The sequence below is a fragment of the Wolffia australiana genome, chromosome 8 (assembly GCF_029677425.1).
Source record: "Wolffia australiana isolate 7733 chromosome 8, ASM2967742v1".
Lineage (NCBI taxonomy): Eukaryota > Viridiplantae > Streptophyta > Magnoliopsida > Alismatales > Araceae > Wolffia > Wolffia australiana.
In genome coordinates this window covers 1723340-1740771 of record NC_135842.1, presented here as the reverse complement: position 1 = coordinate 1740771, position 17432 = coordinate 1723340, and the positions used below count along the sequence as shown (strand labels likewise).

The window sequence follows — 17432 nt, the reverse complement described above, 5'->3', positions numbered from 1 at the left end:
AGAGCAATCATCTTCTGATGTACTATATTCTTTGATAATTTCAATTGTATGAATGGTTCACTGTGTTTGGAATGTTGTAGTTATCATACCATGAGGTGTGTACAATATATGAATGTGAGTATCATTGATGGACTAAGAGCACATCCGCTAATATTATATTGCGGGAAAAGTATGCTTCAGGACTGTAAATATATGAGAAATTAATTTGGGAGGCGTACTCTCATGCTGAGTTTGTGAATCTCTTTCAACCGCTGAATGAGAAACAATCAATCAGGAATGAGATATTGGAAGATTTCCCAGGCCCAAATTTTCAATCTCGGATTTGACTTCAGACAATATATTTGAAAATATATCAACATTAAAATGGGTAGATGCGTTGCGTGGCTGACGTTTTTTATGGAATTAACTGTCTCTTAAGACTAGGAATGATATAATAAATAACCGATGGTGGCCGTGGAAAAATCCTCCGGAAGAAAATATAGCCCGTTAATGCATAGATTAGATCTATTTCTCTGTAAAGGAAAACTAGCCTTTAAAAGAAAAATAAATAAGTGGAAGTCAATCATCGCCAGGGGACTGATTTGATCCCCCGGCGAGAAGACAGATAAATATCGTATTCATGCATAGTTTGAACAATTCGCTGAAGAAATACAATTTATTACACGACAATGATATTTTGTTTTTAAGGTCCTTGCGATAGATTTTTTGGCCAAATTAAAAGTCGTCAAATATTGATTATAACTCTACTTTTGTCATTGTAAACTCACGTCTATTATTTAATGTTTGAAGTAACATGTTACATTTATTGTCCTACAAAAGTTGGCCTCATTATTTTATTTTTACTAATTTGTACAGGGTTAAGCTTCTCCACATCCTGCAAATCCAGAAGAGAGTATTTCATAATCGAAATATCTGATAGATGGATTCTTGAAAAGAGATGATCTTGGGTGAGGGATAGTAAATGTCAATTCAATTAAGTTATATAATTTATTTAATTAAAATGACTACTGTTTCTGCAAATAATTCAAATAACAAGTAACACTTTTAATCTCCTGCCCCACTGGAATTGTGTTCAAATCTAAGCTATTAACCAGAAAAAAACGTGGTATGAGATGCTGATTCAAACAGATCTTTAAGTGTGAGTTGGGTCTCTCAAGAGATGGGTAAAGTTATCAGGAAATCAAATTAACTTTATTATGGAGTTATAATATTTGACTGAAAATCCTCTTTCACTTTATTAAAAATTTCTTAGCGTAAAAATTTTTATGAGGCCATATTTACAATTGTCCCACATGAAAGGATTACCAGTGTGAATTTTATTGACAGAGATACATCTCTATTGCTTATGTTTTTAATTTGAAAATGTTTCTGGAAAAACTACAAGACACCATTGGAGGGCCATCATCTTTGTCGGACAGTGGGTGTAAAAACCACTCAGGATGTTATTATATCTGCAATTTAATACATGATTGTGCATATTTTGTAGGATAATATGGAATCCAATTGATGAACGAGTTTATCTATAGAAGGCACAATAAATAAATGGGGATAGCTGTACATGGAGAATGTAAATAAAAATAAAACCTACGCTTGCTATGATCTAGTTAGGCAGAGGAATATATGAGGGCTAGACCAAGATCAATGCTTGCCTGAAGACAATGAAACAATCCAGCTGAAGCAGCATCAGTTCCACATGGAGAGGAGGTAGGGTTTCACTTTCACTAGACAATGACCCTTTTATTCCTTATTCTCATGGCCTATTTTTATTTCTGGGTCACATCTTAGTGTGCACTCCATCAATAGAATACAATATAAATTATATAGTAATGCAACTTAGTGGTCATCCATCTAAGAATATATGTGTGAGCGTTACCACATAAATTTAAAACAGTAAAGAGGAAACCCCACATAGTATAAACTTCAACAGAAGCAAACATATTTTATAACTGCAAAAAATGGTTGTGTACAATTTCAATCCCATACCGAGCTGGGTACCCATAATCTTACATCTACACGTTTTTATTTCCGAAAAATTAATTTGCCTTTGAAGCAAAAACGTACACTACAATTTTGCACTTTTAGCACTTTAAATACTCCATACAAATAAATCTTCATTATGTGTGCAAGCATAGTGCATGTGATATTTCAGCTCTAGCTTGAGGGGGGTGGAGCTGTTATGATATGGTATTTTTTGGTTAGGTGGTGTCTGGTCTCCATAGAGGAACAAGATTAAGCAATTGGCAAGGAAACAGACAGCTCTAAAAGTATGAATTTTTTAACAACTTCATAGGCTTGGAGTTCAATGATCTAGTTATCCACACATTTTTTTATTTCATGAAATCATAAGCGTGTGACATTATTAACTTCCATTTATCACTTTGATCAATAACTATGGGCCGAGTCCGCAGATCAGCAGCTATTTTTTCTTTAAATATTCGGTTGAACTAACAATCTAATGATCAAGTCGATGTCTCTGAGTCAGCATTTTCTTATTTATTAAATCTGCCTCCCGATCACGTCATTCAAAGGAAAGATAAATCAGTGCTAATATTTTAATTTCAGCTCTTCAAATTCTCGAAAGTTGAATCCGAAAAATGAGAAATAAAAATTTCTGCCGGAAAGGGATAATATTGTCTGGAGGAAGATATTTTTGCCGCGAAATAAAAAGTCGGCGACGGTGACAAATAAAACAAAAAAAGAGAAAAGAATAAAACAGGCCACGTCACGGCTTTTTTGTGGCGCGGCGGCACGGCGGACAGGGCTTGACCTTTCGACGTTAGTTCGGCCGTCAGGTCAATGTCGCCGTCAACGTCGATGGGACAAAGCTCAATTATTGTCCACTTCATGGAAAAAACTGAAAAAAAACTCTTTTCATAAAAAAGCCAGGCAATTTTAAGAAAAAGTCCTCGTACTTATTTTCTTTTCCAATGGAGGGCAGATAAAGGCGGCAGAAGTCGGCGCTGAATGACGGCTGGCGGCGCCGCCGGCGAAGCGGAGAATCCTGATGATGCTGCGGGCCACGTCCACACGACGGGGAGCGTTGACTCCGGAGTCTTCGCCGCCGGGGGAAACGGTCAACGGCCGGAACTATTGATAAAAAATAATAAATTTTAAAAACCAGGGGTTTTACCTCAGTTTTCTGGAATGGATTTCCGGAATGAGGTTGGGAGATTCTCAAGTCAAGGTCGAGGTCAAGGTCAACGGAGGAGCTTCCAAGGTCAACGGCGGGGTTCCGCTGGTCAACGTCCGGGTCTCCTTCGTATGAGCTCGGCTCGAAGTTCGTCACTGCCTCTCGCCCGTTGCACTTGATGGCCGCCTTATCGTACGCCCTAATTTATTTTTTTTAGAAATGGAATTTCAGAAACCAGAGAAGAAGAAGAAAAAAACCCGTTTTCAAATTCATGAATGTTCTTACCTTGCAGCCTCTAGCTCGCTGTCGAATAAGCCAAGATATATGTATCTTGAAGAGAAAATAATTCGAATTAGAAGGGTGGGTTTTCTTAAAACGAGAAGATTAAATTTTTTTTTGGAGCCTACTTCTTGCCGAGGAATTGACCCATGCGAGCTTCCCATCGGCCGCACTTATGGAGGGTCACTCCCCGATATCTAGAACTCCCTCTAGAGAATCCGGTGCTCTGGCGGCGAAGAACATGAACGAATTCTTCCTTTGAGAGGTTTCCCATCTAGGAAGACGACAAAGAACAGTCAAAGAACAGCCAAGAACGGTCCTTCAACTCGCAGCCAAAACTCACATGTCTCAGATCTTCGTCGTAATCGCTGAGATTGAAGTTTATGTCGGCATCCGCGCCCCGGAACTTGATCGCCGCCCGATCGTACGCCCTGAGATGCAATTAATTAATCTCGGTCAGAAGAGAATTTCTTTTTTTTTCTTTCTTTTTGATCCCGATGATTTTACAGTGTTCTAACCTTGCCGCGGCATGAGCGGTATCGAAACCTCCTGAGAAGTAACAGAAACAAGATAAAAAATTTGTAGCAAAAAAGATCTGAAGCGGTTAAATCAAAGAACAGGAAAAGATTCTCACCGAGATAAACTTGTTTCCCGCAGTCCCTGATATATACACACAGTCGTTGTTCGTCAAACTCGAACAGAAAAAGTTAAAAAATGTTCGTAGGGCGTACCAGATGTGCGATTCCCATCTGCCTGTTCTTCGGTAGAAGGTGACGCCTCTGTACTGAGAACTCCTTGAACGGGGGCCTCGCCTGCTCTTCTTCGCTTGCTGCTGCTTAATCATGGCTTGATTTGAACTGGAAAAATCAATCCAGCGAGAATCTACTCCGAGTTCGGAGGGGGCGGTCGATTCCCTCAACTGAACTGCTTCCACAGGGAATAGTTCCCTAGTGAGAGTTGTACGACTGGAAGATGAATCATCATCGCCAGTGTTGCTCGAGCTCGCATTCAAGACTGAAGAAATGGAGTCGTCATCGGCCGACACGCCGGCCGACACCGATTCAGCAAAGAGATTAAGATCCAGCAACATAGCGCAGATCGGAATTCTTTACGCCGATCTAGCAACAGGAACACTTCCGGAAGAAAAACCAGAGGAGGTAGACATATTTGCAGGAGAGCGCGGAATCGTTCTTGCGAAACATTCGCAGTGGTCGATCACGCGGAGTTTGAATCCCGGAGCATGAACAATTGTTTCTAACTGCGAACAGAAATTAAATCAAAATTAAGGAAGAAGAACAGCTGAAATTCAAATCCGATCGAGATCGCACAAGAACAAAAAACAAAAAAAAAACAAAAAATCCATCATCTTGCAATAAGAAAAAACTCACATACTGTCTTAACGCGATGATACCTTGGATGTGGAATGCAGAACAAACGATCAACAGTGAAAGAATCGCAACGTCGTGGAATTTAGAGAAGGTGTAGAACGTGCGACGATGCGACGGAGCTTCGACCAAATGCGAACGCGAGTTAAATAAGGAGGAGCGAAGGCGTTAAGTAGACATTTCTGGAAAACAGACGAGGATAGAGTCACCTCACCGGCTATCGCCGGTCTCCCGGTCATTCCCTTTTTTCGCGGATACCAGGTGGAATTAGCAGAATGCCCTTTTTGTTTGCATTTATGTCCTTCCCCAGGAGATTAACCGTACCGCGTACTTAGCCGGTGACGTGGCACAATCCTAGCGAACCACTTCCTACGCGACACCCTCTCTCGCGGGCTATTTTTCCATTTAATTATTAACATTAATCCGACCACCATCTCCAACCATTCAATTTCCAGTCTCGCTGCGGCCGCCGCATTAAAAAAAAATTTGGCTCTTTATTGTCTTATTTTTATTAAGCCAGCATTTCGACGTTAATAAAATCTGTGGATGACACGCGTCAGATAAGATGCGGACCAGCGAATTTTTTTTTTTTTTATGTCAACCACTAACGAGCTGCTTACCCTTACCCCCAGGGAATGACGGTTTTGGTCTTCGTATCAGTTTTTGGCAAAAACCTAAACCTACATTCAAACTTCTGTACGGGTTTTTGATCGAATTTAAGTTGACGTCGAGAAATCAAAATCAAAATCAAAATTAAATATAACCAGTTCGGTAACCCCGCGTGACAATCACTAACCTACGGTCTCAGTTCGATCCGGTTTTACCAAAGTTAAGAATCGGGCCCGCAATGTAGAGATTTTTAGCCGGTCCAGTCGGGTGGTGGGCCGGGGGATGACCGGGGTCTGCCGGTTGCGGCAGCCCACTGCGAGCGGGACGTTTCACCGACTGGACTCGAGTGTACCCCACCAAGGATTAAAACATCCTAGTCTCTTATTATGTTTTTTTAAAACTACCTAGTGAAAAACAACAAGAAAAGATGACATTCTAGAATATAGTTCCGGATCGTCCGGGACGTGGACGATGGACGGGACGGGATGAAGATTGTCCCGTCCAATGACCAGAATCAGTGTAGGGTCGCGGGAGGGATGGTTTTTTCATCCGAGACCTCCGGACAGGATGATCTTTTCGTCCGAGTGCACGAGAACCGTCTCATCCGTTTGTATTGGGACAAATTTACGTCCCGGTTTTCATCCACCTTCGCGGACGGGACGATTTTTTCGTCCTGGGAGAAAAAACTGTCCCGTCTATGGCCCTCCACTAGTATAGTTCCGGATCGTCTGGGACGTGAACGATGGACAGGACAGGACAAAGATTGTCCCGTACGACGTCCAGAATCAGTGCAGGGACACGAGCGGGACGGCTTTTTCATCCGAGACCTCCAGACGGGACAATTTTTTCGTCCGAGTGGACTAAAACCGTCCCGTCCGTTCATCTTGGGACAAATTTCCGTCCCGGTTCTCGTCCAACCTCGAGGACGGGGCGTTTTTCCTACCTGGGAGAAAAAACTGTCCCGTCCGTCCCTGCACTAGTATAGTTGCGGATCATCCAGGACATGGACGATGGGCGGCACAGGACGAAGATCGTCCGGTCCGACGTCCTGAATCAGTGCAGGGACGCAGGTGGGACGGTTTTTTCATCCGAAACCTCCGGACGAGACGATTTAACCTCCGGACGGACGGGATGTCGACATCAAGAACCATCTCATCCGTTCGTCTCGGGATGAATTTTCGTCCCGGTTTTCATCCAACCTCGCGGACGGGACGATTTTTTCTTCCTGGGTTGAATAACCGTCCCGTCCATATCCCTGCACTATATACTCTAGAAGCAGATAGGGTTGTTTATGGGCCTTATGTTAGATGGGCCGGATGAGTCGGCCCGTTAAGAGGGATTCAGGTTAAGTTATCTTGGGGTGGGGGAGCAGCAGAACCGTCACGACGCCCACGGGGAGGAGTAGGATAAGGTAGAAATTGATGAGGTGATTAAAGGCGAGGGATTAGAGAGAGATTAGTGATAATTTTTGGTTAAGGAAAATTAAAGGGGGGGGGGGGGAGGTCTTGATATCGACGACGTTTCCGTGGCTCGGCTTCTTCCGCTTCCTATATCTCTCCTCGCCCGGCGCTCTCGACGTCCCTCCTCATCCTCAGATCGAGCGGTTCCCTTCGATTCCTCGGATTTGCGTCTCCGGATCTCTTCGGCTTCACCAATGTAAGTTCAATCGAGGAAAATTTTCAGTTGTTTCTTGCCCTAGGTCGGTTTCGTGATCCAGATTGATGTGTTTTTTCTGTTCCGGGCGAGTATCTGCCCTCCCCCCGCTGTCGTCGGTTTGAGGCGGCTTTTTCTGCTATTTTCTGTTGTTTTTTTGCTATTTTTTGCTTGTTCTGTTCCCGCCTGGCGGATTGCGTCGGTTAGGGCTGGGATTTCGTGTTCCAAGGAGGATCCTTATCGATGCGGTGGTTTATTTGCGAGATTTAGGGTTCGGCGCTCGGAAATTCAGGACTTTCCGTTCGGTGGCTGTGTTTTTTGCCGTAGGTGCGATGACGAATCGCGTTGTTTGTTATCCGCGGCTTGATCTTCGAGGCAGCGGAATCTGTTTTCTTTTTCGCGAGGATTAATTTCAATCAGGACGCATTTCCGCGGAAATTCTGAAATCGCGTGCATAATATTTCTCAGGACTACGATGAGTGACGACGGAGAAAGGAGCTGCCCTCTCTGTGCGGAGGAGATGGACTTGACCGACCAGCAGTTGAAACCGTGCAGATGTGGCTATGAGGTTCGTAAATTGAGATCATTCTCTTGAAAAGTTTTAAAAAAATCGGTTCGGTGTTGAATTTTTTTACTCAATTCCAACTCTTTTGACATTGATTTTCAGAAATTTGACATCGGTTTTGTCTCTCCTTTTAGATTTGTGTTTGGTGTTGGCATCATATAATCGAAATGGCTGAGAAAGATGTCACAGACGCGCGGTGTCCTGCTTGCCGATCCCCTTATGACAAGGAAAGGATTGTTGGGACGGCGGCCAAATGTGAAAGGTGAGACGCGAGTGGCTGTTATGATTAGAGTTCGTTCAAATTTCTTGAAATTTCCAACTCTTTGATGCTGTCTTACAGAGTGGTTGCCGAAGTAAATGCTGAGAAAAAACAAAAGCCAAAGATTAAACCCAAGATATCTTCAGACGCACGAAAGCATCTGAACAGTGTTCGTGTTATTCAGAGAAATCTAGTGTATATAATTGGGCTCCCGTCGAATATGGCTGATGAAAACGTACGCTGCATAACTCTATCCCCTCTCATTATGGCTTTTCCTCGTGAATTGTTGAATTTTCTCCCCTTAAAAGATTACACATTTAAGTTTTGCGTCGTCTTTCGAGCAGTTGCTTGAACGCCGGGAATACTTTGGGCAGTATGGTAAAGTTTTAAAGGTGTCTATTTCGCGGATAAATGGAGGATCTCAACAAGGATCAAATGCCAGCACATTTAGCGTGTAAGTGATGCTCTTAATTCAACGACTAATTTTTTTTCTCTGCTCAACAGAAACCAAAAGCTGTTGGTTCTTTTTAAGTTCTATTGACTTCATTATCCTCAACTTCTATACAAGTAATCTAATAATAGTTGTTATCGTCGCATGCTATAAATGTCGTTAGCATTTTTTGACGGAAACTCTTCATACACTATGAACTCTTCTGTTGATATCCCCTCATTGCGACTTAACCTATTTTGATTTTGATATCGGGATGTCAAGCATCGCTCCCAACATATATTTCTCCATTGAATACTAGGATTAATGGAAAGAAATAATTTCGAAACATGTGTGTATGTCTTTCGAGTTATTTTCATTGGAAAGGGTATGGATGTTTACCAGTGTAATCTAATGAACTGAATGAGAGTCTTTCATTTTTCGATGCAAACTATTATCTTGTTTGGTTAACTTGTCTTGCTCATGTACTTGCTTTAGGTATATTACCTATGCGAAAGAGGATGAAGCCATTCGCTGTATTCAAGCTGTTCACAATTTTGTTTTAGAAGGCAAACCATTGAGGTACATCTTCGTACATTAAGAAGTTTCTTCTTCTCTCCGAAATTTTGTCCTTACTCAACCTCTTCCCAACGCTATTAGGGCTTGCTTTGGCACTACGAAATATTGTCGTGCTTGGCTGAGAAATATGGTGCGTGTCTATCTGGTTCTTATTCATGCCTTGGTTCAAGTAGTTTTATTTGGACTCTTGATTATTCTATCTTCAGATGTTTTGAAGGGTTTCGATGTGTTTGCAGACTTGCAACAACCCGGATTGCTTGTATTTGCATGATGTTGGTTGTCAAGAAGATAGTTTTACGAAAGATGAGGTTATATCGGCTTATACAAGGTGATTGTGGTGTAATTTCAATTTGATTGATATATTTTGTCTACATTAAAATTTAAGTTGGGGTTTAATGATGGATCTTATCGACCTGCAGTGCCTTTTAGTTTTCTTTAATTCTATTTTATTATCTCCGTTTGTCATTAGTTTCACCGTTTCTTTGGCGGGTATTGTGCAAATCAATTTTAATGGGATTTATAACATTCCTTGTTGTGATCCCTTGGTTTTCTCGTTGGATGCTTTTTATGACCTTCAAGCAAATCAATCTCCCGTTGGTCGTTTGAAAGCTGAACAGGGTACATAGAGAAGATGAGGAAAAAATATCAATTCTTGCAGTTCTATCTTTACGTTTTATGTTTTTTTTTAAGAGCTCAACTCTCCTGTTCTTCAGGGCATTCATTTACTTGGTTTCCTTGTGGAAGCCATTTGAAGGCTGACAGATAACAAGATGTTACGCATCTCTAGACTGCATAGTTATCAAAATATTATCAGCTGATTATTTTTTTTCAATATTGAATTTTATAAATTTAAAGTATCTTTTATATTCTATCCAATGGTAACTCTAGACAGTATAAGGAATGTCCTTCATCAAGGGTTGGTTTATTTGTATTTCTTTTTGTGTTTATTCTGTTTAAGCGGGTTCCTTGTGATAAGTGACCCACATGACTTATTTTACGGTCAGTGGGCCACACACTTTGATAGGTGGCTTATATGCATTGTGGGTCCTGTCCAATACCTTTGTAAGCTGGCATTTAACCTGCTGATTCGACATTCAAAGTCCCTAACAGGACAGGTTGGAGGGGGGGGGGTGTTGGCGCAAACTAAGAGTAGGAGATCGTCTGTTTAAAATGAACCTATCAGTAGTAGATGATATGTGACTGAGGCCCTTACAGTGACCTTTTCGAATTATTTATTACCCTGTTTAGGTCCCCGTTCAATTTTGTTTTGATGCCTCAAAACCTCAATGTTGATGGCTCAGTTAGCGTTGTACTTTTACAGGAGTCGAGTCCCTCTGACAGGTTCTAATTCTGGTACCGCACCACGGCGTATTGGAAGTGTACTACCTCCTCCAGCTGATGATCTGTTGGCCTCTACATCAGTTCCAAATAGCAAAATCGTGATTAGGGCTTCAAATGTGAGAATGATCGATGCATTTGCCCCCAAAAATTTTGCAAGTTTTATTTTTATTCTTGTTTCTTCTTTTTTTTCTAATATTTGTCCTAGTTGGCCTACGTTTCTTGATCATATAAAGTTTATCCACTGAGTAAAATCGATGAGTTTTTATTCACTATCCTCTCCAAAATTAATGTTTTTCTAATTTTCACTTAATTCTTTTTATCTTCTTTTCTCCTTATATTTGTCTCAGTTTCCTCTATGTACCTTCGTTCACTTGATCACAATGAAATATTTATCTGCTGGTTATATTGATGGCTTTCTACATTGTTCTCTTCAGAATTCTGTATCCCTGCCTAAGTCATCTCCTCTGGACATTGGTGGAACTCGGAAGCCTGCTGCTCTTCCCGCTGCTGCTTCATGGTATGTGTTCCAGGAACCACCGAACCTCATCCGGCCATCCCTTTAATATTTTTAATCTCTCCTAATGTTTACTTTTCAGGGGACCTCGCACGAATCTGAATGTGAATTCTTCAAGCGCGTCATCTGCGCAAGGCATCTCTAAGGAAAAATCTGAATCATTCCTTAGTTCTTTAGTTCCTCCTTCAGCCGGTGCAAGCATACCATCCGCTAAGGAGGGTCAGAATAATAGAATTCGCTTGAATGGCAGATGCAGGCCGGCCCTGCAAGCCTTTTGTTCTTCTGACAAGGATTTGCATGCGCGTACTACACTTTCATCTCTGGATACTTCGAATGGCCACACTTCATCTGCTTGGTCAGACGATGATATTGAGCCTGGCAGTAGCCCTGATAAGCCCTCTGCCGGGATGGTAGATTCCGTCCCTGCGACTTCAACAAAAGGTGCGTCAGCATGGTATGAAAATGCATATGCCCCCGTAGATATATCTGATGAAGATCGTGCAGGGCAACCTAATTCATCAAGGGCTTCGGATACCTCCAAAATTTTTGTTGGAAATCACTCTCAAACCCTTTCCAGCGCGTCAGCAGATGATAGCATAACCAATGATAATGCTTCTTGGGACGATGACATGCCGGGAACAGGAGAGAGTATTTTGGGTTCCTCTAAATCGTGTTCGGCGCAGGCATTTGCTTCTGATCCTTATTTGCCTTCAGAAGCTTCCGCCAGCAGATCAGAGGGAAATAAAATTGGCTTTTTATCAAGTTTAGATTCTAGACTTGATGCTTATTCAGCAAGAGTTGACGGAAATATGCCTGTTTCCTCTTTCCATTCATCAAAAACACTGTACTCGGAGAATAACTCTTGCATTGATTCAGTTCCAAGTCTTAATAGTGATTTTAGAAGATCATTCGCTGAAAATGGTGGTGGAGATCCATACCCAAGAAGATCTTCCGGTGGTCTGCTCGCAACTCCGAATCCTACTCGCTTACCTTGTCCTTCTGGGAACGCCTTCCTTTCAGATACTTCTAAGAAGGGTGAAGTGTGCGAGTTAGCCAATGGAGATTCTCGATGTCAAAGTGATGACCACTTGTCTAATGGGCATAAAGAAAATGGAAACTTAATGGAGTACCCTAAATATTCAGGGAGATTGCATGATTCGCAACCAGGAAGACATACAACGTTGGACGGGGGAGAAAGCAACATAATTTCCAACATCTTGTCCATGGACTTTGATCCGTGGAGCGATGCATCGGTTTCTTCAACCGATTGTTTTGCTAAGTTCCTGGGTCAATCTACTGAACAGAATGGGAGACTGAAAAAGACAAATCTGTGGATGGGTCAAAGCAGTAGCAACGAGTCCAGATTTTCATTTGCCAGACAAGAAAACGAGACGTCTTTCTCCAAACTATCACTCGGTGAAGTATCACATGTAACGCCCTTCAACAGTTCAGGGCTACATGGGTCGCCTCTCTCGGAAATTCAAAACGGTTTTTCATCTAGTTGCACCAGATGCCCAGGGCCATTCGGTGTCAGCCAGTCTGCTACTTTGACCGAGAAATCTGTCGGTAAGTTTATGGCAGTTATATTAATCATGAACCTCTTTATTCCATTGCAACTCATTTATTTTCGTTTGTGCTTTCCATATTCATTTTTGGCTCTAATTCTTCAACAAATTTTGGTTAAAGTGATCATGTTTCACAAGCTTCTGATATAGGATTCTTTTTTCTTCAATAGACTTAAAGAACGCTTAGATTTCTCGGATTCTTTCTTAAACTGTCTGTTGTATTTTCAAAGCAAACCCGAGGACAAAGACCTTGGCGCCACCCGGATTTTCTGCCCCAAGCAGATTTCAGGCACCCCCTCCAGGATTTTCGTCGCTGGGTAAATTAGATCAAACCTACGATGGCTCGTTCTCAGGTTAGATTCTGCTCTATATTCTATTATTTGACAATCTCCTTTAATTCTTGTATTCATCACCAGAAAACTATATGATGGGAGGGCCGCCATTGATGAAAGACCGTCAGATTTCATCCGCGGGGTACAATGGGGACATTGAATTCATTGACCCTGCCATCTTGGCTGTGGGTAAAGGGAGACTGCAACACAGGATAGATAACTCGAGTTATGCTGACATCGACCCGAGACTGCAGCTCCTCATGCAGCAACAACAACTGTCTGTCCCTCATCAAGAACCAAGATTTGTATCACTTAATGATTCCAGGAATCTGCATCAGAATCTTCCCTCGCTGTCTCATTATGGGTTGATGTCCCTTCAGCAATCAAGAAACTCGCAGTGGGAGGCCTGGAATGGCATGCAAGGGAATTCTGCTGCGGATATAAGTGAGATTCTTAGGAACAAGGCTCTTGGTGCTAACAGATTCTTCTCTGGGAGCGAAGAGACGTATCGGTCCAGCCTTAATCGGGGGGACTTCGGAATCTGATTCATGGGTCAATATCGTATGTTTGAAGGGTCGCTTCACCATGCTGATAATTCAGAAGAGTTGCAGTTCTTTGACAGCAAGTGTCTTTTCGTCAACCTTGCGCCCTCAGGTGATGGCACTTTTCAGTTTCATTTTTTTAGTAAAATCAGCTTCTCTTATTTATTTATTTAAATTATTGAAGAGCCCCTAGAATATTTTTCATTATTTTAAAATGCCAGTCCACTGATTTGTTTTCTCCTTGTGGTCATTTTTTGGCCTGCCATGGAAATTTGATGTTATATACTTGATTATGGATATGCTGCATGTAATTAAAGTTTCAAAAAATAATAAATATATAGAGATGCTGCAAACAGCTGTTTTGTTGCGTAGTGAACCAAAAAAGGCGAATATTTTTCATTATTTTAAAATGCCAGTCCACTGATTTGTTTTCTCCTTGTGGTCATTTTTTGACCTGCCATGGAAATTTGATGTTATATACTTGATTATGGATATGCTGCGCATAATTAAAATTTCAACAAATAATAAATATATAGAAATGCTGAAATCAGCTGTTTTGTCGCGTAGTGAATAGGGAAGGACACGGTCTGACCGAAGTTCGGTCAGACCAGACCGAACTGGACCGTCGGTCAGCCTTTTTAGGGCTGACCGAACCTTCCGGTCTGGGTCCGGTTCGCACCTCGAACCGGACCGAAGACCTCTCTCCCTCTCTCTCTCACTTGCTCCCTCTCTCTCTACTCCTCTCTCCCGTTCTTTCTCCCTCTCTCTTTCGTTCTCTCGCCCTCTCTGCCATTCGTTCTCTCTCTGTCGTCCTCGTTACTTCTCGCCTGCGCTTTCTCTCTCCCTCTATCTCTCTCGCTTTCTCTCGTTGTCTCTCCCTCTCTCCCACTCGTTCTCTCTCAGTCTCTCCTGTTCGTTCTCTCTCCCTCTCTTTCTCTCCCTCTGTTCCAGTCTCACTCTCCCTCTCGTCTGCTCTCCCTTCCTTTCTCCTTCCCTTTCGCCCTCTGTACGGTTCTCACTCTCTCCCTCTAGTTTTCTTTCTCTCTATCCGTCTCTGTATCTCATGCTCTCCCTCTCTTTCTCTCGCCCTCTCTCCTGCTCTCCGTCCTCTCTTCCTCACTCTTTCACCCGCTCTTCCTCTCTCTCTCCCTCCCTCTCCCTCTCTCTCTCTCCCTCTCTCCTCCGGTCTTACTCTCTCTCTCTCCCTCTCTCCATCCCTCTCTTCCTCTTTCCATTGCTCCCGTTCTCATTCTCTTCCACTCATTTTCTTTCTCTCTATCCTTCTCTCTATCTCGTTCTCTCCCCCTCTCTCTCACCTTCTCTCCCGATCTCCCTCTCCTCCTCTCTCTATCTCGTTCTCTCCTCTCTCTCAAGTCCCTCTCTCCCGCTCTCCCTCTCCACCTCTCTCTATCTCGTTCTCTCCCTCTCTCTCTCTCACCCTCTCTCCCGCTCTCCCTCTCCTCTCTCTCTCCCTCTCTCTCTCACCCTCTCCTCTCTCACTCTCTAACCCTGCTATCCCTCTCCTCCTGTCTACCTCTCTCTCAAGTCCCTCTCTGCTCTCCCTCTCCTCCTCTCTCCCTCTCTCTCAAGGCCATCTCGCTCTCGCCATCTCTTCCTCTCTCTCTGTCTATCTCACCCGCTCTCCTGCTCTCCCTCTCCTCCCCTCTCTCAAGGCCCTCTCTCCCTCTCTCTCTTCCCCTCTCTCTCAAACTCTCTCCTGCTCTCCCTCACCTCCTCTCTTCCTCTCTCTCAAGCCCTCTCGTTTTCTCTCCCACTCTCTGTCACTCTCTCTCTCTCTCTCTCTCTCTTTTTCTCTGTCACCCTCTCTCCTGCTCTTACTCTACGCCTCTCTCTCTCTAGTCCTCTCTCGCTTGCCCTCTCTTTTGCTCTCCCTCTCTCATTCTCTCTCACACACTCTCTCCCTCTCGCAATCTCTCTCTATTGAACTCCTTCCCTCTCGCCTGCTCCCTCTCCCTCTCTCCCCCTTACTTCCCTCTCAGGCTCTCCCCCTCTCTCCATCTCTCACTCTCTTCCTCTTTCCCTCATGTACTCTCTCTCTCTCTCACTCTCTCCCTCTCTCTCTTCCTCTTTCTCTCTTGTACTCTCTCTCTCTCTTCCTCTTTGTCTCTTTTACTCTCTCTCTCTTCCTCTTTCTCTCTTGTACTCTCTCTCTCTCTCTCTCTCTCTCTCTCTCTTCCTCTTTCTCTCTTGTACTCTCTCTCTCTCTCTCCCTCTTTCTCTCTTGTACTCTCTCTCTCTTCCTCCTCTCTTGTACTCTCTCTCTCTCTGCCTCTTTCTCTCTTGTACTCTCTCTCTCTCTCTCTTCCTCTTTCTTTCTTGTACTCTCTCTCTCTCTCTCTCTCTCTCTCTCTCTCTCTCTCTCTCTCTCTTCCTCTTTCTTTCTTGTACTCTCTCTCTCTCCCTCTTTCTCTCTTGTACTCTCTCTCTCTCTGCCTCTTTATCTCTTGTACTCTCTCTTCCTCTTTCTCTCTTGTACTCTCTCTCTCTCTCTTCCTCTTTCTTTCTTGTACTCTCTCTCTCTCTCCCTCCCTCTCCCTCTCTCCCTCTCCCTCTCCCTCTCCCTCTCTCTCTTTCTTCTCTTTCTCTCTCTCTCTCTCTCCCTCTCTCTCTCTCTCTCTTCCTCTTTCTTTCTTGTACTCTCTCTCTCTCGCTCCCCCTTTCTCTCTCACTCTCCCTCTCTCTCTCTCTCTCTCTCTCTCTCTCTCTCCCTCTCCCTCTCTCTCTCTCCCTCCCTCTCCCTCTCTCTCCCTCCCTCTCCCTCTCCAGTTTAAGTTTTTGGTAAAACCGCACCGAGACCGGACCGTGTCCTTCCCTAGTAGTGAACCAAAAAAGGCTGAATATTTTTCATTATTTTAAAATGTCAGTGCACTGATTTGTTTTCTCCTTGTGGTCATTTTTTGACCTGCCATGGGAATTTGATGTTTTATACTTGGTTATGGATATGCTGCATATAATTAAAGTTTCAACAAATAATGAATATATAGAAATGCTGAAATACCCATTGACGACTAACCAAAAACTTAACATTAACGTTGAGATTCAAAGCATTTTCCAGTTTTTTCCAAGATGTGGATCTTGCTCAGGCTTCTTTTGACACTGTTATTCTCTCTCTTTTCAGTCTGGCCATGCAATTCTTCTCTCGGATGGTGCTTAGCATTTTCTTGGTTTAGTATGGGGTTATACTAGAGGATTACATGAACAATGCCCATAAAATTATCGCGTTCATTGGATGTTCAATCTGTAAAAGAGGAGACAGTGAGCGTGAGAGAGGTTGGAATTTATTTCGAAACGAAGAGGGAGAAGCTGAGACTCTTGTGCAGAGTTAGCTGCCACCTTAGCAGGATGCTATGTGGCCATTAACTGGTTGACTTGGAACTCGAGTTTGATGCCCAGTTTGAGCCCTGGCTTTTATAAAAATTTTTTAATATGGTTTTGTGAAATGGCAATCAGGTTTCGGGTTAAGACGCAAGGATTATCTCCACTTGAGACTTTCTTATCGTGGGGCAGGTATTTATTTAAATTCTTTTGGCTTTGTTAGAGATATATTTCTCCTGTAGTTTGTCTCATGAACACACATTACAAGTAACTCCCGTTATTATGAAGGTTGTAAGGAGGAGGATCTGCGTAGAATTTTAACTTATAGATTTTGGAATATCACTTTCCTCTGCCAAGATTGGATCTACTAAATGCATTAGTGGATAAAAAATTGCATTATTTTCAAGGTATGGTCATATATACTAGGAAGATCACGAGGAAACCATTGAATGATTAGCTTTTCCAATGCCTGGCTAACTTTCAGTATGTTAAGTATCTATTTTTTTCTGATATGTCTAGTCGTGGCACATATGCATAGATAGATATCAATTCCGGTCGCAGAAGCTTATTGGTTTGAAGATGAATGGAAAAGAATCATCTTTTTTGAGAGAAGAAAATCAGTTGATAATCGTATTACAGTAAGTACTTGGTCATCTTGTTTACGAAATCTGGTATTTTCCAAAAATTATGGGGGTTTATCAAGAATTGCAAAAACCTCTACTATAATTTTCCATACAATTGTACATTTTTGAGTTGAAGAGATAATTAGATGTTTGTACCTATATGATAAGATGAAGACCTTGTCATCAAGGTTCAATACCGGGCCACTGATGGAGGCAAATTGCAGTGTTTATGTTAATGTTGATGTGAATTTTACATGGAAACAATGCATTCAAATCGGATATTTATGAGTCGA

General features: G+C 42.6%; 2 protein-coding genes across 7 annotated transcripts; one reads left to right on the top strand and one right to left on the bottom strand.

Moving 5' to 3' along the window:
- Positions 1 to 2581: 2581 nt before the first annotated feature.
- On the bottom strand, positions 2582 to 4955 carry LOC144706938 (APETALA2-like protein 1). 4 transcript variants are annotated; one of them, XM_078580030.1, is made up of 10 exons: positions 4821 to 4955; positions 4141 to 4667; positions 4044 to 4069; positions 3928 to 3958; positions 3753 to 3840; positions 3538 to 3683; positions 3416 to 3460; positions 3131 to 3329; positions 2913 to 3053; positions 2582 to 2854 (listed from the first exon to the last, which is right to left on the bottom strand). In XM_078580030.1, the coding sequence occupies exons 2-9, from the start codon at positions 4497 to 4499 to the stop codon at positions 2913 to 2915; spliced, it is 1035 nt and encodes a 344-aa protein (XP_078436156.1). In that variant the 5' UTR covers positions 4500 to 4667; positions 4821 to 4955; the 3' UTR covers positions 2582 to 2854. The 4 variants fall into 4 exon arrangements, with proteins under 4 accessions (XP_078436156.1, XP_078436153.1, XP_078436154.1 ...); XM_078580027.1 differs by having other exon boundaries at positions 2582 to 3053; XM_078580028.1 differs by having other exon boundaries at positions 2582 to 3053; positions 4798 to 4943.
- Positions 4956 to 6902: 1947 nt separating this feature from the next.
- LOC144706340 (uncharacterized) lies at positions 6903 to 16641 on the top strand. 3 transcript variants are annotated; one of them, XM_078579247.1, is made up of 15 exons: positions 6903 to 7059; positions 7525 to 7624; positions 7756 to 7883; positions 7962 to 8115; positions 8225 to 8334; positions 8806 to 8889; positions 8968 to 9016; positions 9123 to 9214; positions 10208 to 10343; positions 10662 to 10744; positions 10824 to 11182; positions 11246 to 12307; positions 12537 to 12659; positions 12723 to 13292; positions 16320 to 16641. In XM_078579247.1, coding segments are annotated over exons 1-14 (2943 nt in total). In that variant the 5' UTR covers positions 6903 to 7057; the 3' UTR covers positions 13184 to 13292; positions 16320 to 16641. The 3 variants fall into 3 exon arrangements, with proteins under 3 accessions (XP_078435373.1, XP_078435372.1, XP_078435371.1); XM_078579246.1 differs by having other exon boundaries at positions 10824 to 12307; positions 12537 to 12623; XM_078579245.1 differs by having other exon boundaries at positions 10824 to 12307.
- The last annotated feature ends 791 nt before the right edge of the window (positions 16642 to 17432 follow it).

Coding starts and splice junctions, on each gene's coding strand:
- LOC144706938 (XM_078580027.1), bottom strand. CDS start 4,499: ATGTTGCTGGATCTTAATCTCTTTGCTGAATCGGTGTCGGCCGGCGTG. Junction 4,070..4,140: donor AGATGGGAATCGCACATCTG/GTACGCCCTACG, acceptor TGTATATATCAG/GGACTGCGGGAAACAAGTTT. Junction 3,054..3,130: donor ATCCATTCCAGAAAACTGAG/GTAAAACCCCTG, acceptor CCGGCGGCGAAG/ACTCCGGAGTCAACGCTCCC.
- LOC144706340 (XM_078579245.1), top strand. Junction 8,116..8,224: donor CGAATATGGCTGATGAAAAC/GTACGCTGCATA, acceptor TCTTTCGAGCAG/TTGCTTGAACGCCGGGAATA. Junction 9,215..10,207: donor GTTATATCGGCTTATACAAG/GTGATTGTGGTG, acceptor GTACTTTTACAG/GAGTCGAGTCCCTCTGACAG.